Here is a 24801-nt window from a genome sequence, read left to right on the forward strand (position 1 = left end):
ATTTGATCAGGTAATTAAAAATCTAAAGACATGTCTGTATTTCAAGATTATGTCTTCTTTAAAGGTAAACTTTGAGGATGATTCTCGGGGAAAATACCTTGAACTTCTAGGATACAGAAAAGAAGACCTAGGAAAGAAGGTAAATTTCTGGGGAAGTTAAAGGGCTGTGCTTATGCAAGTAAAATATTTATGTGGCCTAAATGTTCTTTTTATAAACTTCTGTACAGGCAATCTCAAGTCATTCAATAAATATTTAATAAGAATTTGTTTGGTTGCCAGAGTTCCAAGTACATATCGTTAAATTCCACCTTGTACCTGGATTTAAAAGCTGCCAGAACCGCCTGGACTCCAGATTCGGTTTAAAGAGCTGTGTCGTGTCAGGTAGAATTGGGCCTTGAAAGAGAAGAGGCTGTCAGCTTCAAACACTGGAAGTAACACTGAGGTTTTAAGAGGGTGCACAACAGTGGCCCTGGCGGAGAAGAGAAGAAGGGAACTGTTAGAGCCCACCCCGTGTTCACTACAGCTTCTGCGGGGAAGAGCCGAGTCCTGGTCCAGATGAGCCCAGCTTTCGGCTCTCGCCGTTCTTGCCTTTCGTCCGCATTCCCAGACTCTGTGCGGTTTGTGCAGCCGACAGATAGCCAGTAAACATTTTGGAACAAGGGCGAAATACTGTCCTGGACCTGAATAAGCAAAGGTCCAACCGAGTCACTTAACATTTCAACTTAGAAAAAGATTCCCTTTTAAAGAGAGAAAGCCGTCCTCCCGTGGCACAGCTTTCTTCCCCCAGAGGCTTCGTTACCCCTTCCACGGTACTGACGGGAGCAGCCCGAAAAACACTCTGCCTCTTGAAGGAAACCTTGAAGGAAGCGTTATAGATTCTTTGCGTAATTTGTCTTAGCCCTTTGTTGTTGCTGGAGAGCGACTCGGGTTTTCTGTAGCATTGCTGGTCGCCGCGTGCCGCGTGGGGCGCGGCTGCTCTGTCCTCGGAGCAGTGCGGGTGCCCGGCCCGCTGAAGGCGGCACCGCACAGCCCTGCAGCTTGTTGGCTGTGTCTTTGCTCACGCCTTTCGATTTTGTTGTATTTAACTTTATTATTAGTCTGGACTTCTTGGCGCTTTAACTTTGACAAGTTTCTAAGAGGTCAATGTGAAGGTTTTACTCAATGCCTAATAGCAAAAATGAGAAGATAGAATCTTCCGATAGCAGTTCTTTCCGTAGCGAGTACTTGAAGGAAGTTTTTAAAATTAATTATAGTTATTTAAAAGAAAGTAGAAGAAAACATGCTTACTTTGAGCTTAGGTTTGGGTGGAATAGCAGATTCTATTCTTTCCGTAAACACACGCTCCCAATCTGAACTTCGGTGGGTTTTTGCCGGTGAAGAGGGAGAAGGAGGTGGCATGTGCTCTGGGCCTTGCACAGAGTTCCGGATAGCAGGCGAGTTGCTGTTTTCATTTCAGATCGCTGTGGCCTTGAGCAAAGTGGACGGACCGAATGCGGTAAGGAGGCCTTTAAAAATAGCTACTTCCAAAAATTTGTGTTAGGTCATAACACAGAAGGAAATGCAATTTCAGATATGTGTCTGTTTTATTGCTTTACAGTGTAAAAATAAATGCTGATTGTAGGTAGTTGAATAAGTGAATTCTCATTTTAAAATAAGGTAAGTTTAGCTGGTAGAGAGTATTCCTTTCTCTTGATGATACTTGAATTTTGCAAAAGAGGAAAAACAATATCAGTGACTGCTCAGATATTTAAGTTAAGGTCTTTGTTCCTGGGGGACATTTGATAGGAAAAAAGGAAAGGTCTTAGCAGTAACGGTTCTTTGCTTTTCCTCTAATAGTATTTCTTAAGCCAATATACCTAGTGTTGCTTCTTATAATGAAACTAGCTCTGAGTGTTGTTGGTTGGGTCTTTTGTCTGTCTTAGTAACTAATATTCTTTTAATGCTACATTCTTCAACTTCCCTTGTAATTGTTTTGTGTACCAAAGGCTCTTAAAGACTCTGACCAAGTCGCCCAGAGTGATGGGGAGGAGAGCCCTGCTGCCGGAGAGCAGCTCCTGGGAGAGGTACTGATTTCTCATTTCTCACGACACTGGGAAATACGGGATGCTGGTTCGTCTCACATGGAAATACGGAAAATTTGCTTAACTACGGTTCCAAAATGAATTTGGAATATATTGTTTTCTTAGAGATTTTGGGGGTAGGAGTCTATTTACTTGTTTGGGAGAAGGATTGTCTATGAAATCTTTAGTTCTTTCACCTAGCTTCTGGACCATATGATTTAAAATTAACAGTTGACATGAGATTGACCTAATTTGGTCAGATGGATATCAGTGCGTGAGAATGAAGGGAGATCTTGCTCAGACATCCACGTACGTTGCATGGAAAGCTGATGTTTTTTGCACCTCGTATTTACAGTTAGCAGTGGCAGAGATTTCTAAATTAGTCTTGAACTCTGAATCCAGGTATAGAATTTTTCACTAAATAAACTCTCATGATTTACTGATTGTCATGAGAAATGTGACATGAGTTGTTGTTGACAATTTTTATGACAGTTAAAAAGAGTCCTTGAGCACAGAGTTGTATCATTGATTTTTCTTCCTTTTGTTTTTCTGGGGTTTTTTAACCATTACTAAATAATTCTGTACTTTCCTTGCTTTCTAATTATATTTCTTGGAAAATTAATTAACAAGTTCTTGTTTCTCATCTCATGTTTGACTCGTTCCTTCTTTCTGATAATGGAGATAGCCTGACTATGGAATGTTTCTTACAATCCTTAGCTAAGTTATAAGAATAATTCATCAGTAAATTTAGACTTTCACAAGATAATTATTAAAAAACACTTCCCATGGAAATAGATCTAATGTTTATTTAACCTGAGAATAAAGAATATGAGTAAAATCTTTATAAAAATTTGAACCAATTGTGGTAATACCCATACAGAATTGTAGGATACATTCAAGGAATGTACTTTCATCTATGTACAATTAGACTAACTATGTTTTATCAAGTAGAGGACCATTTGGAAATACACTTACAAATTAATAGCAGAATAATATGTACTTAACAAAACGGTAGTCACCAGTATGTACTTTCAGAGTATTTTAGAATAAAATTCTGTTTACCTTGATGATGCTATTTATTTATGAGACACAGTAGTTTATACATTGAAAATGCTTGGCATGTAATAACCCATTTTCTCAGCCTTGTATTTCAGAAGTCCATGAATAAGGGTTTATTAATTGTTTCTTCAAAGACAAATTTTAAAAACTGTGGTTAATAAAAAAAAAAGAAAAGGTTTTTTTAGTAAGTTAGTGAATATAATCAGATCAGTGTCTGATTTATTTATTGTGAATTTAATGTGAATAACTTCAGCTCTTAAATTTTTTTATTTAAGCTTTAAAATTCTAGAATGCTTCTCTTTAGGGAAAGATTAAGGTTATGGTTATTCCCCTGTAATAGTATTAGCTCATTAAACATTATTTACAGATGATGCTACGCTGTGCCCTGTACTAAAATTCCCCAATCCAAAAATGCCCCAGACTTCGCATGCTAGGCACTTACATTCACATGAGTAGGTAACATGAGCAGAGAAGATAGGTATTTTATCTCGTGCCAGACAACTATGTTTTTCTTTTCTTTTTTTTTTAAGATTTTATTTATTTGTTTGACAGAGATCACAAGTAGGCAGAGAGGCAGGCAGAGAGAGGAAGGGAAGCAGGCTCCCTGCCGAGCAGAGAGCCCGATGTGGGGCTCGATGCCAGGACCCTGGGATCATGAACTGCAGATATGTTTTTCTTTAAAAATTTCTCTATAGTCTCTGATACATTTTAATTTTGTCTTCTTATGAATTTTTATACATAGAAAGCATTTAAACTATTTGCCAGCAGTATGCCTTCCTTATGTTTCTTTTCTTCTAAAGAAAGAAAATACAGGATTTCTTTTTATTCCATCTTACGGGTAGTCTCAGAAGTTTATGACAGAACTATGTATCTTTTTACCACACCAACCTGCTCTTGCAGCTATGACTAGTTTCAGAGAATACAAAATCTGCAATTGAATTTAAGCATGTTCATAGAGTCTTTTTTTTTTCCCATATAGTCTTTTATATAGCATTTGTACAAGGGTACCAGGTGGTTTTTTTTTTTCAAGACTGATTCAATTAAAATAAAAAGACCTTATAACTAACCTTAATGATTGGACAGAAATTCTGAGACACACAGGAAATTTTAGATGTATAGCAGCAGGGTTCATTTAAAGTCTAAATATGGTGAAATTAGAAACATGTATTCTGCATGTCTCAAGCTTTTCTTACTTGAAGTGTCTATGAAAACAGCTTCTTCAGTAATTTCTGAGCTACCGGTAGTAGATACGTACCTTAAGGCTTTTTTTTAAACATTATTCCTGATAACCTTGTATTTTATTTATGATTGTATCATGGGAGTTAATACTTAGGAAAATCTTGGATCTGAGAACTTTTCTGGAGTAACTCGGCATGTCATCTAGTCAATAGGTGAATAGTTATATGTAAATCTTGTTTGGCACTAAATTATTCCACTTTCATTCTGGCTAAATTGTTGTCCTGTCCGTCTCTTCAGTGCATTAAAGAGGGAAAACAGGAGTCTGAATTTCTACCGTCAGCAGGAGGAACATTTAACATCTCCATCAGTGGGGGTAAGTACCTATTCCATTTTGGTTTTTAGCAATCTGAAAGCAAGTAATCCCTAAGTTTAGGTTACAGATGTTTTATCCCAAGTGGTAGAGGGAAAAAGAAGAACTCAGTTATTTAGTGTGTGTAATCGGTCTCTTGGAGCTAGTGATGTGTTCTGACATCTATATGATAAAAGAACTGTGTAACAGTCTCTGTTGTTCCCGTGTAAACAATCTGAAAAATGTGTTATTTTACTTACATGCATCTCAGTATGTTTCCATAGACCTCAAAAACTTTTGTTAGAAATTAATCCACTGGTAATATTCAGAAATTAGCATTGTTTTCTCCGTTTGTGTGTGCATGCCAAAACTGATATATGTAGGATTTTCTCTTGTAACAAAAACTTTATTTAACTTGGGTGTATTATTTTCTCATTGCAGATATTGATGGTTTAATTACTCAGGCTTTGCTGACGGGTAACTTTGAGAGCGCTGTTGACCTTTGTTTACATGACAACCGCATGGCCGATGCCATTATACTGGCCATAGCAGGTGGACAAGAACTCCTGGCTCAAACACAGAAAAAATACTTCGCAAAATCCCGGAGCAAAATTACCAGGGTATGTTATTTTAAAAATAGATAAACTATAACACTTACTTAATTATAAAAGCAATACAGCCTTACTAAAGATAACTGAAATGCAGAGAACAGTCCAGACCAAATACCCACTCATAGTTCCTTGCACCGGGAATAGTTATTGTTGATAGTTTGGCACTGTTACCGTTTTTATTTTTTGTACTTCGTGTATGTAACTTTTTTTTTTAATTTATTTTTTATTTATTTTTGGCATAACAGTATTCATTATTTTTTTACCACACCCAGTGCTCCATGCAATCTGTGCCCTTTATAATACCCACCACCTGGTACCCCAACCTCCCATCCTGTATGTAACTTTTTAAATGATAAGTACTTTTCATTTTTTTATTGTAGAAAAGTTGGAATATAGAAAAATTTAAAGATAAAAATGTTAATTTTAAAATTCTGATTCTTCCATCAAATTGGTATATATCCTTTGAATCCTCTATGTATTTGTAGAATTTTTAAAAACAGGATCAGGACCACATATGTGTGTATGTGAGTAGTTTTGCTTGTAGATATTGCCACTTACATTGTAAATGGTTTACCATTTCATTAAAGATTCTTATAAAAAATTTTTATTGCTCTATAAGGTTTTTTAATAAGGATATATTATTTCTCTTAGTTTAGGCAGTTTCACATAACAAAGATAAACATCTTTGTTGTGCAAGGGGATTTTCTGTGATTTCTAATTGTTGAATGAGGCTGTAAGTCCTAGGGAAGGAATTTTTGGTGCAGAGAGTCTGAATATTTTCAAGCCCCTGCTTAATGTTGCTAGATTTATTTCTGTGGAAGTCACCTGGTGCTCAGTCCCGTCAGCATTGGTTGCTGCCAGCCTCTGCTGCCTTATCTCCTGTCCCTCCCTCCCCTGTTCTCTTTCAGCCACACTTGTCTGCCTTTCATTTCCTCAGACACCCTATGTGCTCCTTTCTCCCTTGGGACCTTTTACCTTGTGTTCCCTTGCCCTGGAATGTCGTTTTTTTCTTTGCTTTTTTTGTTTGTTTGTTTGCTATAAATTCTGGTTAGTTAGCATACGATGTGATGCCGGACTCGGGGGACTCGGCGCTTCCACGCAGCCCCTGGTGCACTTCATCATCCCGACCACCCATTCGCCCATTCCTCCCCTCTGCCTGCCTTCTGGTAACCAGCAGTTTGTTCTCTGTCGTTAAGAGTCTCTTGGTTTGACCCCCCCCCATTTTTCTTCCCCTTTGCTTATTGGTTTTGTTTCTTAAATTCCACATGTGAGTGAATCCTGCGGTATTTGTCTTTCTCTGACTTGTTCTGCACAACATAATACTCCTCAGCTCCGTCCCCATCACTGCACGGGGCAAGATTTCATCCTTTGAATGGCTGAGTCGTCTTCCGTTTCTTTATCCCACCTTCGGTCAGGGGACAGTTGGGCTCTTTCCATGATTTGGCTGTTGTGGATAATGCTGCTAAAACGTCAGGGTGCATTTCTCCTTTCAAATCAGTATTTTTGTTATCTTTGGGTAAATACCCAGTAGTGCCATTGCTGGGTCAGAGGGTAGCCCTATTTCCAACTTTCTCAGGAACCTCCATGCTGGTTTCCAGAGTAGCTGCACCAGCTGACATTCCTGCAGACAGTGTGGAGGGTTCCCCTTCTCCACATCCTCACCAACACCTGTTGTTTCCTTTGTTGTTAATTTTAGCCGTTGTGACTGGTGTGAGGTGGGATCTCACTGTGGGTTTTGATCTGTATTTCCCTGGTGATGAGTGATGTTGAGCATCTTTTCATGTGTCTGTGGGCCATCTTTATGTCTTCTTTGGGAAAACGTCTATTCATATGTTCTGCCCATTTTTTAATTGGATTACTTTGGGGGAGTTGTTGAGCTATATCAGTTCTTTATATATTTTGGGTATGAAGTCTTTATCAGATATGTTATTTGCAAGTATCTTCTCCTATTCCATAGGTTGCCTTTTAGTTTTGTTGATTGTCCTTCGCTGTGCAGAGGTTTTTATTTTGATGGAGTCGCAATAGTTTATTTCTGCTTTTGTATCTCTTGCCTCAGGAGACATATGTAGAAAGAAGTTGCTGCAGTCTATGTCAAAAGGGTTACAGCTTGTGTTCTCCTCTAGGATTTTTATTGTTTCCTGCCTTATATTTAGGTCTTTCATCCATATTGAATTTATTTTTGCGCATGGTGTAAAAAAGTGGCCCAGGTTCATTATTTTGCATTTTGCTGTCCAGTTTTCCCAACACCATTTGTGGAAAAGACTTTTTGTTTTTGCCATTGGATATTCTTCCCTGTCTTGTTGAAGATTAGTTGACCATATAGTTATAGGTTCATTCCTGGGTTTTCTATTCTATTGATCTGTATATCTTTTTATGCCAGTACCATACATCTTGATGACTATAGCTTTGTGATATACCTTGAAGTCTGGAATTGTGATACCTTCAGCTTTGCTTTTCTTTTCAAGACTTCCTTGGCTCTTTGGGGTCTTTTGTGGTTCCATACAAATTTTAGGATTATTGTTCTAGCTCTGTGGAAGTGCTGTTGGTATTTTGATAAGGATTACATTAAATGTATGAATTGCTTTGGGTGGTGTAGACATTTTAACAATATTTGTTCTTCCAATCCATGAGAATGGTATATCTCTCCATTTCTTTTTGTCATCTTCAGTTTCTTTCATCAGTGTTTTATAGTTTTCAGAGGACAGGTCTTTTACCTCTATGGTTAGGTTTATTCCTGTATGTATTGTATTATTTTTGGTGTAGTTGTGAATGGTATTGATTCCTTAATTTCTCTTTCTAGTACCTCAGTATTGGTGTATTGAACTACAACCAATTTCTGTACATTGATTTTGTATCCTGTGGCTACTAAATTCCTGTATCAATTCTAGCAGGTTTTTGGTGGAGTCTTTGTTTTTTGTTTTAAGATTTTATTTGTTTATTTGACAGAGATCACAAGTAGGCAGAGAGAAGGTGGGAAGCAGGCTCCCCGCTGAGCAGAGAGCCCAATGTGCGGCTCAATCCCAGGATGCTGGGATCATGACCCAAGCCGAAGGCAGAAGCTTTAACCCACTGAGCCTCCCAGGCACCCCATCTTTGGGTTTTCTGCATAGAGTATCATGTCATCTGCAAATAGTATAAGTTTGATTTCTTCCTTGCCAATTTGGATGACTTTTATTTCTTTTTGTTGTCTGATTGCTGAGGCTAGGACTTCCAGTACTGTATTGAATAAAAGTGGTGAGAGTGGACATCCCTGTCTTGTTCCTGACCATAGAGGAAAGGCTTTTAGTTTTTCCCCATTTTGGATGATATTACCTGTGAGTTTTCATATATATGGCCTTTATTTTACTGAGGAATGTTCCCTCTAAACCTACTTTATTGAGGGTTTTTTTTTTTTTTTTAAGATTTTATTTATTTATTTGCTAGACAGAGATCACAAGTAGGCAGAGAGGCAGGCAGAGAGAGAGAGAGGAGGAAGCAGGCTCTCCGCGGAGCAGACAGTCCGATGTGGGGCTCGATCCCAGGACCCTGGGATCATGACCTGAGCCGAAGGCAGAGGCTTTAACCCACTGAGCCACCCAGGCGCCCCTATTGAGGGTTTTTAACATGAATGGATGTACCTTTTCAAATGCTTTTTTCTGCATCTGTGGAAAGGATCAAATGCTTCTTATCCTTTCTCTTACTGATGTGATATATCACATTGATTGATTTGTGAATATTGAGCCATCCTTGCAACCAGGAACAAATCCCACTTGACTGTGATGAATGACTTTTTTAATGTATTGTTCAATTCAGTTTGCTATTCTTCTTTTTTTTTTAAAGATTTTATTTATTTACTTGACAGAGATCACAAGCAGGCAGAGAGGCAAGCAGAGAGAGAGGGGGAAGCAGGATCCTTGATGATCAGAGAGCTTGATGCAGGGCTCGATCCCAGGACCCTGGGATCATGACCTATGCAAAGGCAGAGGCTTAACCACTGAGCCCCCCAGGTGCCCCTCTCATAATATTCTCTTATAAGTGCTTGTATTTCTGTGGTGGTGTTTGTTACTTCGTCTCTCTCATTTGTAATTTTATTTATTTGGGTCCTTTCTCTTTTTGAGAAGTCTGGCTCGTGGTTTAACAGTTTTATTAATGTTTTCAAAGAACCAACTCCTGGTTTCATTGATCTGTCCTATTGCTTTTTTTAGTTTCTATATCATTGATTTTTGCTCTAATCTTTATTATTTCCTTCCTTCTTCTGGCTTTAGGCTCCATTTCTTCTTCTTCTAGTTTCTTCAGGTGTAAAGTTAGGTTGCTTATTTGAGATTTTTCTTGCTTCTTGAGGTAAGCCTGTATTGCTATATACTTCCCTCTTAGAACCATTTCACTGCATCCCAAAGTTCTTGGACCATTGTGTTTTCCATCTTCATTTGTTTCCACATACTTGTTTTATTTTTTCATTTCCTGGTTGACCCATTCGGTGTTTGGTAGCATGTTATTTAACCGCCTTGTATTTGGGACTTTTGATCTTTCCAGATTTTTTTCTTGTGGCTGACTTACCGTTTAATGGCATTGTGCTTGGAAAAGGTGCATAGTATGACTTCATTCTTTTTAAATTTGTCGAGTCCTGTTTTGTGACCTAATTAATATATGACCTCTTTTGGAGAATGCTCCATGTGCACTTGAAAATGATGTGTATTCTGCTGTTTTAGGGTGGAATGTTCTGAATATATCTGTTAAGTCTCCTCCTACTCCTCTGACATCCGATCCAGTGTGTCATTCAAAGCTGTTGTCTCCTTTAGATTTTCTGTTTAGACCTGTCCATTGATGTGAGTGGGTTATTGAAGTCCCCCTCTATTTTTGTGTTATTATCAATTAGTTCTTTGATACTTTTATTAATTGTTTCATATATTTAAGTACTCCCATATTGTGGTACGTAAATATTTATAATTGTTATATCTTCTTGTTGGATTGTCCTCTTCATTATTATGTAGTGTCCTCCTTTGTCTCTCGTTACAATCTTTGTTTTAAAATCTGGTGTAATATAAGTATTGCTATTCCAGCTTTTCTTTTGATGTCCATTTTTGTGACAAAGGTTTCTCCACCACCACTTCGATCTGTAGGTATCTTTAGGTCTAAAATGAGTCTCTTGTGTGCACTGTATAGATGCGTCTTGTTTTTTAATCCAGTCTGACACCCTGTATCTTTTAATTAAGATGTTTAGTCCATTTACAGTCAAAGTAATTATTGATAGGTATGTACTTAATGCCATTTTTTTGCTTGTTTTGTGGTTGTTCCTGGAGATTTTTCTCTGATCCTTTCTTTTCTCTTTTTCACGTTTTGCTGATTTTTTCTTCAATGATATATTTGGATTTCTTTCTCTTTATTCCTTGCATGTTAATTAGTGGTTTTGACCGGTTGTTGCTCTTAGGTCTGTCTGTAGCATCTTCTGCATACAGCAGTATGACGTTGATGTTAGTTTGTTTGAACTCATTCTTTTTCCCTCTCCTCCCCATTGTTTATATATGTTATTTTATTTTCTATCCGTGTGTGTGTGTGTGTGTGTTCCTTGACTCATTTTTAACTTCTGGGGTATTTAGGATAATTGGATAGCTATCTAGTTGTGTTCATAGGACAAGCCTAGGGTCCTTCTCCTCCTCTGCCATCTTCCTGTTTTCTGACCTCTTTACTTCTTGATAAAGTTAATTCTGACTTTATATCTCACAGTACTCAGAACATTTTTCCTGATCCATCAGACCAGGTCATGTTTTCCTGTTAAAAGGTTTTTTTTTTTAAAGATTTTATCTATTTATTTGACAGAGATCACAAGTAGGCAGAGAGTGAGGAAGGGAAGCAGGCTCCCCGCTGAGCAGGGAGCCTGATGTGGGCCTAATCCTAAGACCGTGGGATCACCACCTGAGCTGAAGGCAGAGGCTTTTTCTTTTTTTTTTTTTTTTTTTTTCAATTTATTTATTTTCAGAAAAACAGTATTCGGTATTTTTTCACCACACCCAGTGCTCCATGCAGTCCGTGCCCTCTATAATACCCACCACCTGGTACCCCAACCTCCCACCCCCCCGCCACTTCAAACCCCTCAGATTGTTTTTCAGAGTCCATAGTCTCTCGTGATTCACCTCCCCTTCCAATTTACCCCAACTCCCTTCTCCTCTCTAACTCCCCATGTCCTCCATGCTATTTGTTATGCTCCACAAATAAGTGAAACCATATGATAATTGAAGGCAGAGGCTTTACCCCACTGAGCCACCCAGGCGCCCCACTGTTAAAAGTTTTGATTACACCCTATACTTTTCCTTCCCTGCCTATTTATAAAATATGCTTGTTTGATTTTTTTTTTTTGAGGAAAAATAACCATCTTATGTCATTTGGTTCAAGGATATACTTCACTTTGCTGCTGCTTTATTCTGCATGAAATACTTTGAATAGTAGTTTTGAATGATATGATTGATTAGCCAGAGTTAATTTTTACTGACACACCAAAGACTTTTAATTCTCCTTTTTTTCCCTTTCTTAAGCTAATTACTGCAGTGGTGATGAAGAACTGGAAAGAAATTGTTGAGTCTTGTGACCTTAAAAATTGGAGAGAGGCTTTAGCTGCAGTATTGACTTACGCTAAACCAGATGAATTTTCAACGCTTTGTGGTAAGAAAATGAGCCTTACATTTATATCTATATCATGTATATGGCATAGCATATTTTAAATAAAATTAATGACAGATCGTATTAGAGATTTTTGCAGATCAGCTAATCACTCGGTAACAATAAATTCTCATTTGAAGGCTTATCTCAGAATTATTAACTGTATTATTTCTCCATACCTAGTCATTATTTTTAATGATTTTGGTTTTAGGCAGACTGAACTTGGAATCTTGCCTCCGCCACTTATTAGCTCTATGACCTAGGAAGGATTACTTTCTAAGCCTTAGTCTATTATTTGTAAAATTGCATATAATCAGATTTCAGTTAATAAATATTAGCTTGGTAGGAGCGCCTAGGCGACTCAGTTGTTGAAATGCCTGCCTTCTGCTTGGGTCATCACCCTGGGGTCCTGGGATCAAGCTCCAGATCAGGCTCCCTGCTCAGTGGGGACTCTGCTTCTCTTTCCCTCTGCTGTTCCCCTACTTGCACTCTCTTTTTCTCTCTGTCAAATAAATAAAATCTTTTAAAATAAATAAATAAATAAAGTGTTAGCTTGATAAAATGAGTAATTATAGCATTTGAATGGAAATTACAAATTACCATTAAAGGCCATGACTATACTGGTGGCCAAGGAATGATACTCCTTATTTGTAAGAAAAGAAGTTTCAGGCCACTGGTAGAAGAAAAACCAACCACTTGCTACCTTGAAAGCATTATGAGAATATGAAGTAGAAGGTGTTAACTTTATTATCATAAGTGATTTATAGTGGTCCTACCTACCATTTATGTTCCTTCTAAATGTGCCGTATTACATCTACACAAACATGAGATGCGATGAAATGGAGGTAAATGTTCGTTAGGATTTTTCTGTTCAAATATTGTTCCCATTTATTATTTTTTAATGTAACTAATAGAAATTCATTGTACAGCTGGGTATATAGAATCTTGTCAAGCCATTTATTTTATACAATTAGTCACACATATCCTTCTTTTTTTTTTTTAATTTTTAAAAGATTTTATTTGCTTATTTGACAGAGAGATCACAAGTAGACAGGAAGGCAGGCAGAGAGAGAGAGGGAGAAGCAGGCTCCCCGCTGAGCAGAGAGCCCGACTCAAGACTCGATCCCAGGACCCTGAGATCATGACCTGAGCTGAAGTTAGAGGCTTAACCCACTGAGCCACCTAGGCACCCCTACTTCCATTCTTTTAACTGATAAATATTTACTGGGCATTTATATAATAGTGATTTTGTTTCTGTCATTGGTTGTGTGAAGTTTAATTCATACTTCTGAAAATATTATTGGTCTTCTTACAACTTCATATATAGATTGTTTTGAGCCTAATCTCATTTTGTTTTCTGCTTGATCTTTAGATCTTTTGGGAACCAGGCTTGAAAGTGAAGGTGACAGTCTCCTGCAGACGCAAGCATGTCTCTGCTATATTTGTGCAGGGAATGTAGAGAAACTGGTTGCATGTTGGACTAAAGCTCAAGATGGAAGCAGTCCTTTGTCCCTTCAGGTTAGTGTCTTTGAACAAAAGTGCTTCCTTTCTTGTGCTGTCTTTGACCCTACTTATATTCTAGAAATTGATTCGTTCCAGAAGTTCATTGCTTTCCTTTGTTATCTATGTTTTAGAAGTTCTTTTGCTGGATAATTTATGTGTCTTCATAGCTGTATTTGGAGGGGCAAAGTATGAAATGATGGAATAGGTAAAATGGGGTCACAGCTGTTTGTGAAGTCAAGGTTATAATTGGGTAGTTAATGGGGGGAAGCAGATGGTGGTAGGATGGAAACAGCCCTATAGTTTACGTCTTTTTCCTCTTGCTTCTCTCTTCCTGCCTCTGTTGACCCTCTCTGCCTTGGGCAAGGGAATGGGAGGCATCCCCAGTACCAATAGAGACTAGATTAAGATATTCATGGTTAAGGGAAAATGAAAATAAGGTGTAAGTGGAATCCCGTGTAGCACTACAACGTGGGCAAGAGGGGGAGTAAAAAATATGGGGACTCTTCTCAGCCACTGAATAACTATATATTTAGATACTTTTTTCCAAGCATGTAATCAACAGAGTGTCATAATATTTCATTCAAATATATTTCTTTTCTCTATGGAAAGAGATTTTCTCAACAGAGTTGTTACTTTAAAGATCACTCTATTAAAACTGAGAATCTGGTAGGAAATCAAGAATTTCCTTCTAAGTGCTTCAGAGAAAAAGCACACTTGCTTTGTACTTCTGGATCTGTGTACCTTTGCAAGGCAGATAGTAGGATATTCTTGTGCTTTATACTTGAAGCTCCCTGTTGTTGAAATAATTGGTATCGAAGAGCAACGTGAGAAACTTTGGGTTGGAGTAGTAAGCTCATGGGAGGTCGCCTCATAGCAGTACTGTTTTTATAGTGGAACTAGTACGGTTTCTTTAGTCAGAGTTCATTTTATACCTGCTGGAACTCAGCTTCTGCATTTGGGTATCTGCCTGTCGCTTTCACTTTGGATGTTTGCCTACTTCAGTTCACAAGACGAGTATCTGGCCACTTAAGGATATTTAGGAGAAGGTGGTAACTTAGGCCTTATCCGTAAATAAGAGCCCTTCTTCCTCCTTACTTTTTCAGTTTACCTAAATCATGGTCAGCTGTTGCAGCATTTTTAAGAAAGAGGGTAACATGATGTACTTCTAGTAGGTTTTAGAAACCTTTATAATTCTTTGTCTTTTCTTGCCTTCTTTCATAAACATCTTGGTATCTTTGTCTGGTTCTCCTTCTCTCTCCCTTCTTTTTCTCATTTAGGATCTTATTGAGAAGGTTGTCATTCTGCGAAAAGCTGTACAACTCACCCAAGCCATGGACACCAATACCGTAGGAGTTCTTTTGGCTGAGAAAATGAGTCAGTATGCCAATTTGTTGGCAGCCCAAGGAAGCATTGCTGCAGCCTTGGCTTTTCTTCCTGAAAACACCAACCAGGTAATTAGAATTGACCATTTCTCTTCTTTTAGTGTATGAATAAGGTGACTCCAGTAGGTAGCACTCAGGACTAAACATATTGCTAGGTAGAATGTTTTAGAGCAGTCGAGTATCTATCATCTGACTATAGGTGAGTGTCACTGCAGTTATTCAAGGGTCATTTAAGGTGTGACCAGACAGTGTCAGAGAGATAGGGTACTCTTGTAGTGTGATAGATCCCTTTGTACTGAGGGGCATAGTATTTGAGGAAAATAAATGGGGAAAGGACCAACTTTTTGTTTCTTTTTTTTTTTTTTAAAGATTTTATTTATCTGACAGACAGAGATCACAAGTAGGCAGAGAGAGAGGAGGAAGCAGGCTCCCTGCGGTGCAGAGAGCCCGACGCGGGGCTCGATCCCAGGACCCTGGGATCATGACCTGAGCCAGAGGCAGAGGCTTTAACCCACTGAGCCACTCAGGCGCCCCCCAACTTTTTGTTTCTTAAGCCAAATGCTGATTCTTTGTTCAAGGTTCTTTGTAGGAATCTTCTGTGTTGAAAAGCTATAAATATTTAATACTTAACCAAACATGTGGGGTTGTGGTTTTAAAATGCCACCCAGACAGATACTAGCAAAGAAGTTCATTTTTTATACCATTCCAGTCGGATATTTTCTGGGGATTTGGGGGGCAGGTGGGGGGAGGCATAGGGAGAGGTAGAGAGAGAATCCTAAGCAGCCTCCATGCCCGCGTGGAGTCCGATATGGGGCTCCAGTCCATACCCCTGAGATCATGACTTGAGCTGAAATCAAGAGTCAGATGCTTAATCAGCTGAGCCACTCAGGCGCCCCAGGACAAGTACATTTTTAAAGTACTAAACCACAATTACATTTCTAATTTAGTGTCCTTATTTGGTATCCATTAAAATGGGCTTTTTCGGGACGCCTGGGTGGCGCAGTTGGTTGGACGACTGCTTTCGGCTCAGGGCGTGATCCTGGAGTCCCGGGATCGAGTCCCACACCGGGCTCCCAGCTCCATGGGGAGTCTGCTTCGCTCTCTGACCTTCTCCTCGCTCATTCTCTCTCTCACACTCTCTCTCTCAAATAAATAAATGAAATCTTTAAAAAAAAAAAAAATGGGCTTTTTCCATGCAGTGAAATTCAGTAAGAGACTGACTGTGTAGTGATGGACATGATTGTTAGGATTCTTTTCCTGGGGGGGGTTTCCAAATTCAAAGTGAATATAGACAAGTAAACATCCGATTCCAAAAGGGATACATACTGTGATGGAGGTCGTAGGGCTGTGGAAGCTGGAAGAGGTCTATCTAAATTTAATGGTGGAGCATGGGTGGAAATCAGGGTGGGATTTGAGGGCAGTTTTCCACAAGTAGGATGTCTATAGATCTGTATTGTGTGTCTGACAAAGCATAATCTTGAGCCTTAAAGAATTTTGTTTCTGTACTTTTTATTATAAACTTTACTTTGTTTTTAATGGATTTTTTTTTAGTTAAATATTTTCAGTATTTTTTCTGTTCTATGGAATTATCAATACATTTCCTTGAGTAATTTCATTGAGTAAAAATACTTACATCTGTGTTCCAGGATTATGGAGGTATGACTAGTTGGTTTTGAACACACTTACGTGTCGTATCTTTCTAAACTGTTTATGAGAATATAGGTAGAATAGAAAACATAGACTTTATGATGACTTTGGCCTAATAGTTTTATGCCTTTTTACTTAATAAGACTCCGTTATTAAGTTGTAAGACCCTTTAAGAGTAACTTAATCTAAAACCTTTAGATCTTCTAGGCTTTGTATTAAACTCCTTATTTTTAATACTGTTTATAACTGTGTACATTTTCTATACCTTATTCTTTGTGTTTCCTTTGGGTTTTTAAAGAACATTATGTAAAAATAAATAATTTCAAAGTTGCTGTCTTCTATGTATCTCAGTAGACCCTTAAGTATTTTCTGGGGAATATGTTCTGAGACTCTGTGATATCATTATAGTATCTGGTTTTCCTCCCTGATAGGCAATAAAGTATATCTTCAAGTTTAAATGACAGCTTTAAACCTTTAAGGAATTGATAGAAATGTATGATTTTGAAAAATATTATAATCAGTTATTGCTGAAATATTTTAGCATTACTTTTTTGTTGTTGCTTGTCAATACCTAGAACATGTACATGGTCAACTCACACTTGTTGTAGATCTATATAATCATAGATCTGCGTAAGCTACTATGAGTGTGACATCTTACTCTCTTTTTTTTTTTAACGTTTTATTTATTTATTTGACAGACAGATCACAAGTAGGCAGAGAGGCAGGCAGAGAGCAAGAGAGGAGGAAGCAGGATGCAGGATCCCTGCCGGGCAGAGAGCCCGATGCAGGGCTTGATCCCGGGACCCTGAGACCATGACCTGAGCCGAATGAGAGCCTTTAACCCGATGAGCCACCCAGGCACCTGACATCTTACTCTTTTAACTTATTTCCAGCATCTCTTTTTTATTAGTCTTCCTCTTAGATCACCATTTTCTCCCATCAGCATCTTTAGCAGTTGATTCTTCTGGGGGCCTTTTTCCCTATAAAGAAAAAAGTTGTGTTTTTTTGAACACTTTTATAATTTGTGATTATTCAACTACAAGAAGATACAGAAGAGCAGAGATGGTAAGTGACATTGATCTTACTCTCCGTGGTGGATGTAATTCCAGACCCTGCCTCAGGTAAATTGCAAGTTACACTATATATCTTGGACCTTTGGTATCAGTCTTGAGTTTCCGAATCCCATGATGGGAAACTCCCCTCATGTGCCAGGGTCTGTTATATAGGAAATAGCATAGAAACAAGGAACGTATGCCCAATCAAGCTTACTTGAAGAAAAGCAGCATGCTGTCACATAGTTGGGTGAATTCTAACAGCTGGCTTTGTTTTCTTCCATTACTTGTTACAGCCAAATATTGCGCAGCTTCGTGACAGACTTTGTAAAGCACAAGGACAGCCTATACCAGGACAGGAATCCTCTAAAACTCCTTATGACAGGCAGCAGCTGCCCAAGGGCAGGCCTGGACCAGTGGCCGGCCACACACAGATGCCAAGAGTTCCGGCTCAGCAGTGTTACCCGCATGTGAGTCATATGGTCCTGATGAAGTAGAACATTCATGTGTTCTGTTCAAATTGGTGGTTTTAGTTTAGTGGATGAGAAACCTTAATCTGCTCTGATAAAACTAGACAACATATTATTTTAATAGTTTTTCTTTTTATATTCTTGGAAGTGGTATTTATGGTCTGTTTTTTAGTTTAGTTTTGTTTATTAAGATTTTACTTACTTATTTGACAGAGAGAGATCACAAGCAGGCAGAGCGGCAGGCAGAGAGAGGGGGAGAAGCAGGCTCCCCTCCCGATGCGGGGCTCCATCCCAGGACCCTGAGATCATGACCTGAGCTGAAGGCAGAGGCTTTAATGCACTGAGCCACCCAGGCGCCCTGTTTTGTTTTTTTAATGATCACTTTAATCTGGGCAAATGGATTATATTTTAAATACAAATAAATTTAAGCTCTCTGGGGAGATTTCTTCTTGTTTCTTATCAGTCAAACTTCCCTTACACATGTACATGTGTTCTTGAAACTGCTACAGTTTGAGTCATCCAAAAAACTAAGTTAAGTAGTAGGAATAATTTTGGGGGTGATTTGGTTACTATTATAAAATATTCTTAGAAAAAGTACTCTTTTTTTGAGTATTCTATTCTAAATCATTATTGTAAGTTTACTGTGTCTTCTGCATCAGCCCAATAAAGAGTATTCAGAGTACACTTCCTTTTTTTTTTTAAGATTTTATTTATTTATTTGAGAGCGTGAGAGAGCACGAGCGAACACCAGTGGGAGAAGAGAGAGGGAGAGTCAGGCTCCCTGCTGAGCCGGGAGCCTGATTCAGGGCTCAGTCCCAGACCCCCAGGATCATGACCTGAGCTGAAGGCAGATGCTTAACTGACTGAGCCCCCCAGGTGCCCCTAGAGTACACTTTGGGGTAGGGGGAACAACTTGGATAGTAGAGAATGAAGGCATATGAAGTTGTAGGTCATAGGGATTACTATCCCTATGATTAAAGTTTTTTTTTTAAGATTTTATCTATTTATTTGAGAGAGAGAGTGAGAGAGAGAGAGCATGAGAGGGAAGAAAGTGACAGGGAGAAGCAGACTCTCTGCGGAGCCGGGAACCTGATGCGGGACTCGATCCCGGGACTCTGGGATCACGACCTGAGCCGAAGGCCGTCACTGAACCAGCGGAGCCTCCCAGGCGCCCCATCTGTTGTACCTTTGATTAATACATTTGATTTTAACTATTTTGTTTTTTCCTTTATTTGACAGTTATTTTTTTGAGAGCTTTACTGTGACTGCCTGTCTTTATTCTACCTGTTGGTATATTCGTAAACCAAAGAGACGAAGTTTCCCGCTCGTGGAGACTGAAGTGGTTTTCGAATGTCTGTGACGTAGGCAGGACCAAGCAGGCAGTGGCGAGAAAAGCCGAGAGGCAGAGAGGTCAAGTGACAAGACAAGAGTTTTAAGGCTTAAAACTTGGATTTCTTAGCATCATGTGGCTAGTTAATGGCCAACCGTGCTGGAACTCCCAGGCGCCTTTAGTTCGGCCGCACTCTCTCTCGGTACTGAAGTGTGACACCCTTTACACTGGGAAAGGAGTATTTACTCTTTATGTCATTGGGTTTATCTGTCTTTCTGGTAAGATGTAAAAACACTGGAAGACTTTGGTTGTACTTGGACCTAGCAGTCTCATGGTTTAAGAAAAGAAGAACAAATTCGGTAATAAATTAAGCAGCGATTTTCTTGATTAAAGCTTATCTTACGCTGAATGAAGAGTTTTTGTGAAGGTTTATTTGATAGAAAGATTTTGATGGCTTAAAAATTTTTTTTGAAAACCTCCGGACTCCAGGGTAAGCAGCATGGTGTAGTATAGCAAACACTGGCCTGGGAATCAGGAGGCCCGATTGGGTCCTAGCCATGTCACCGGCTAGTTTTATGGACCTCGGCGAGCCCCTTCATTTCTCAATGAAGTGTTGGCTTTCTCCGTGGTACAAGGTGGGGATTAGACTGGGTGATCTCTAATACACTCTGATTGTATGTTTCTAAACCTCATATGGGACTAATGTGATTTTTTATGGCTCTAATAAAATCCAGAAAGGGGAGCTTATAGCAATATGTTTATAGATCTAATAGTAGCATGACTATGATTAATGCTTCAGAATCACTTTTTTACTCAATTACCTTTCTCCCCCCACCCCAGTGTCTTCTTTCCTACTTACAGAAACTAGCCTTTTCCCCCTATTCTTGACACTTGAATGGCATTGTTTTTATGCTTTGATTTAGGTTTTCATATTGATTTTTCCCCTGCCTCCCTCCCCCCCGTTTTCGTTGTGAATGTGTGTTTCTCTTTTAGAGTCCCCGCTACCTTGGAAGTAGTGCCTGACTAACATGTAGTGTCTTGCTGCTCTGATTTTTTGCTTCGCATCTGGCTATTAATGCCTTTTGGGTTTTTGTTTTTTTTCTTGTTTTAACATTTTTACTTTTTATTTTCTGTGATTGGTATTTCTTTGTTCAATTCAGGTTAGAACTGCCCCTACTATCACTAGCTGGAGTAACAAAACTCCTACCGCCCTCCCCAGCCATCCGCCTGCAGCCTCTCCCTCTGACACACAGGTACACCTTCATTATTCCTCTTGGGGCAGAACCCTGCTCACCCAGATAAATACAGTTGAATATTCTCTAACCGCCCCTTCTCTTAAGTTCTCCTCCCCCTGTCTGTCTGCCTGCTTATTGCATTTTTAATGCTTCAGGGTGCAAGAAGCAGTTTTAGGACAATTTGTTTATTTTCTTATCCCTCTCCTTCTTTTGTGGTTCTAAATTGACCTCAGCTAGAAAAATATCAGCTGAAGTTCTAACAGTGCTTTAAATCTGATTGCACTGAAGATTTTCTTTTTTCTTTCTTCTTTGTTTTTTGAGCATTGTGGAAATTGAAGAGAAGCAAAAGTCCCTTGTGGCATTTAAGCTTATATTTCCAAAGTGTGGAGTAGTGGATGGCATTTAGTAGAGATGGAAAATCCTGGTGACTTATTATGAATATCACTAACACTATTTTATGAAGTCATTAGCATCTGTCGCCATTCTTTGCATTTATTACTTTGGACCTGTTTAAATCTTTAAGCCACTTAGAATGCGTTGCTAAGAGAATATGTTCTAAAGAAAATAGAATGTACAAAATGCAGTGTTTCTTACACAGTGAAGTTTTTTTTTGTTTGTTTTAGAAAAATAAACACAATTCCATTTCAGAGATTATAAATCCATCTGGTAAGATTCTTGGTTCCAAATGTAATCCTCCTATGCTCGCTTCGGCAGCACATTTACTAAAATTGGAACAAGACAGAGAGGATTAGCACGGCCCCTGCGCGAGGATGACACGCAAATGTAACCCTCCTTTGTGTCACACTCTCATTCCCTAGGGAGAAAATCCTCCACCTCCAGGTTTCATAATGCATGGAAATGTCAACCCAAATGCTGCTACAGCTCAGCTTCCCACATCTCCTGGTCATATGCACACCCAGGTACCACCTTATCCACAGCCACAGCGTAAGTAGTGCGACCCTGAAGTCCTTGTGCAGCCTCGTGTCTTATTCTAATGTTGAAAAGATTCGCTTTGGAGCTCCAAACTCATCAAGTCAGTTTTAACAAGCAAAGAGAGAACCGTTCTCTGTAGGACGTGAGAGAGAGAAACATGGTTTCCTAGGAAGCATCCTGAATCGGCATGCCAGGAAACGGCTGGTGTCAGTCCGTTCAGAACAGTTCCCGAGCAGCTGCTAAGGACAGTGAATTGTCCCATGATTTGGATATTTTTTTAAAAATGGAATTTGTGAAAGGATTTGGTTGCATATTCTTTTCCTTTAAGGAGGTTGACACAAACCATCTTTGGAAAAATGGTTCCAAAGGACATTTGTTCTTGTTTTCCATTTGTATCATCTTTTTTAAGAAATAGACTTTTTTTTTTAAAGATTTTATTTTATTTAGTTGACAGATCACAAGTAGGCAGAGAGAGAGAGAGAGAGGAAGGGAAGCAGGCTCCCTGCTGAGCAGAGAGCCCGATGCGGGGCTTGATCCCAGGACCCTGAGACCATGACCTAAGCCAAAGGCAAAGGCTTTAACCCACTGAGCCACCCAGGCGCCCCACGAAATGGACTTTATTTTAGAGCAGTTTTAGATAGCACATTTGAGTGGAGAGTACAGAAGTTTCCAATATCCTCCCTGCACAACCCCCTACCCCATGGTACATTTGTTACCGTTAATGAACCTGCACTGACATGCCATTACCACCCAAAGTCCTTGGGGTACTTACTTGAGGGTACACTCTTGGTGTTGAACATTCGATGAATTTTGACAGATGTATAATAATGACATGTGACCACCAGTGGCTTTTGTTTTTTAGAAAACATTTGCACTTAGAAAGAAAATATCATCACTGTTATAAAATTTAATTGACCAGAAAAAAAAAAATCTCCAGGGGGGAAATTATAGGACTAAACAACTATTACAAAAGCAAGAGACCATTGCCTAGTAAGAACTAACCCTAATAAGCCTGTTCTGTGCTAAAATGGATGTCCTTAACGTGGATACAGATTTGACAAGACTTTTCACTTGTGCTCTCTTCCGAATAAAGTAGGTACAGTTCTAGTAGATTCATTGTGTGGGAGTCCGTACCTACCCCTGGTCGTGAAGAATGTGATAGTATTCTCTAATCCGGGCTCAGATCTTTGCATCAAAATGTTAGTTGGGTGCCTGGATGCTTACTAACCAGCTGTGCCCAGAATATGAAATACTGTACTGTAATTGTTTCTCAGGGACCATAGAGAGTTGGCTATTAATCTGTAACTGTGGCTCAAAATCACAATTTGGGTAGCTGATGATATTACCAGGTGTTGGAGAAGGCTTCTGATTCGTAACAGTAGTGTTCACCCTACAATTCTTGTAGTGGCAGAGATGTTGAGCCACCCCCAAAGTCCCCTTATTTACTTACTGTCAGGGCAAGTGCTGTGAACATGTAATTCCGGCATGGTTCCATCTGGTGGCTGGTAGGTGTCACTGCAGGCTTTCCCCAGGGTCGGGGACGCATCAGTCTTGGAGTTCTTGGGTCTGATGATTCAAAGAATTTTTTTTTTTTTTTAAGATCTTATTTACTTCTTTGAGAGTGAGAGTGAGAGAGAGAAAGGATGAGTTGCGGGGGTGGGGCAGAGTAAGTGGGAGCAGCAGACTCCCCTCTGAGCAGGATGCCCAATGCTGGGCTCCATCCTAGGACCCTGAGATGACCTGAGCCAAAAGCAGATGCACAAGTGACTGAATGACCCAGGCGCCCCTCAAAGATTTTCATAGCCAACAGCCGTCTGGAGATGCAGGTTTCAAATACTGGATCCAGTAACTGTTAGTATCATTTAAGGAAACCCAGGGTATCAAAAGCATAACGTAGAAGTGTTAGTATATGGCTGTAGCTCATTGTTGAAAGAATAATGATGAAAACAATTTCCATAGAATGAAATAAGTTTGGGTTTTTTTAGTGCTATCTGAATAAACTTAAAACTAATTAAAATTTCTGTTTCTTCCCCTCGGTGTAGCTTATCAGCCAGCCCAGCAGTATTCCTTCGGAACAGGGGGGTCAGCAGCGTACCGACCTCAGCAGCCTGTCGCTCCTTCTGCTTCCAGTGCTTACCCTAACACCCCTTACGTGTCTCCCGCTTCTTCCTACTCGGGGCAGCCTCCGCTGTACGCAGCGCAGCACCAGGCCCCTCCACCTGCCTCCAGCTCTGCTGCTGCTTTCCCTCCTCCCCCTTCCTCTGGAGCATCCTTCCAGCATGGCGGACCAGGAGCTCCGCCGTCATCCCCAGCTTATGCGCTGCCTCCTGGAACAACAGGTACACTGCCTGCTGCCGGCGAGCTGCCTGCGTCGCAAAGAACAGGTCTGCGCTTAAAAGGGATTGGGTTTGGCTCCTCCTTTATTTTTCATGAACACCTGGGGGGGTGGAGGGGAATCATGTCTGACTCTGTGAGCTGAGCAGTCCCAGGTGCTGCCTGAGTTTGTAGAACAAATGCTAGAACTGGTTCTAAAAGTGTGATTGTCCCATAATGAACTTTAGTTGCTAAGTGAGAAGAGCTTCAGAACTTCAGAAGGGTAAGAGCATATAATTGGCCCCTGAACTTAAAGTAAGTGGTAAGAAATTCATTGGCAAGATAAGTGGTGGTTGAAACTAGATTTAATTGACACTTACTGCTTTAGAGCAAAATTTTGTTCTGTTCTTACTGCGTTTTCAGTTTTTAAAATTATTTGTGCCTTAAACTCATTCATGGAGACTAAACAGTATAGTGTAATGAGACTGTACATAATGTTATAATGTTTATTTACAAAAATGAGGAATCTCAATATGGTTACTTAAAGGAAAAAAGTGCGAGAACACAGCTCTGACGGAGAGGATGTCTGAGACAGTAAAAAGTCAGCGGACAGTAGTGTAGCCGTTCCTCATTAGGACAGTACCACCCTCAGACATTTGGGGAATTTCAAGGATTAGATAGATACATAGATAGATAGTCGAATAGTATAGTCGTGCCCCAAATTTTCTAATTAAAATCATAATTTTAAATTATTTCTATGATGAAATACACGTTTTGTAAGTTCTTACTTATCTCATAATTACAGCATTACATTATTTTTTATGGGTAGGTTATACTATCTGATTTTTATTTGGTTTAGTAACAGGGTCTTAAAATCATGTGTTATAAAAAGGGACCGATAAGTCAGGGTTAAGAACCATTAACCATACTGGTTAAGAATGCAGGCTTTGAAATGGGACTCCCTGGATTTGTATCCCAGCTTCACTAACTTTCTAGTCGTGTAACCTGGATAAGTTTCTTAAACTGCCTCAAGCCAAAGTCCTTA

The 24801-nt window shown here is 39.4% G+C and overlaps 1 protein-coding gene and 1 pseudogene across 11 annotated transcripts in view; both read left to right on the forward strand.

Moving 5' to 3' along the window:
- The window catches only part of SEC31A (SEC31 homolog A, COPII coat complex component), an 81887-nt gene that overhangs the window by 33123 nt on the left and 23963 nt on the right, over window positions 1-24801 (forward strand). For 2 of the 11 annotated variants that reach the window (XM_044224689.1, XM_044224690.1), the window contains exons 12-23: window positions 65-139; window positions 1457-1495; window positions 1986-2063; window positions 4596-4671; window positions 5089-5267; window positions 11768-11894; window positions 13264-13409; window positions 14672-14845; window positions 17772-17945; window positions 20436-20528; window positions 21329-21455; window positions 23486-23827. In XM_044224689.1, coding sequence (XP_044080624.1) covers window positions 65-139; window positions 1457-1495; window positions 1986-2063; window positions 4596-4671; window positions 5089-5267; window positions 11768-11894; window positions 13264-13409; window positions 14672-14845; window positions 17772-17945; window positions 20436-20528; window positions 21329-21455; window positions 23486-23827 — 1630 coding nt within the window. The remainder of the gene's footprint in view (window positions 1-64; window positions 140-1456; window positions 1496-1985; window positions 2064-4595; window positions 4672-5088; window positions 5268-11767; window positions 11895-13263; window positions 13410-14671; window positions 14846-17771; window positions 17946-20435; window positions 20529-21328; window positions 21456-23485; window positions 23828-24801) is intronic. The other 9 variants (XM_044224691.1, XM_044224693.1, XM_044224694.1 and 6 more) reach the window with 7 other exon arrangements.
- On the forward strand, window positions 21209-21306 carry LOC122890721 (annotated as a pseudogene).

Source organism: Neovison vison, chromosome 11 (genome assembly GCF_020171115.1).
Source record: "Neovison vison isolate M4711 chromosome 11, ASM_NN_V1, whole genome shotgun sequence".
NCBI classification, from domain to species: domain Eukaryota; kingdom Metazoa; phylum Chordata; class Mammalia; order Carnivora; family Mustelidae; genus Neogale; species Neogale vison.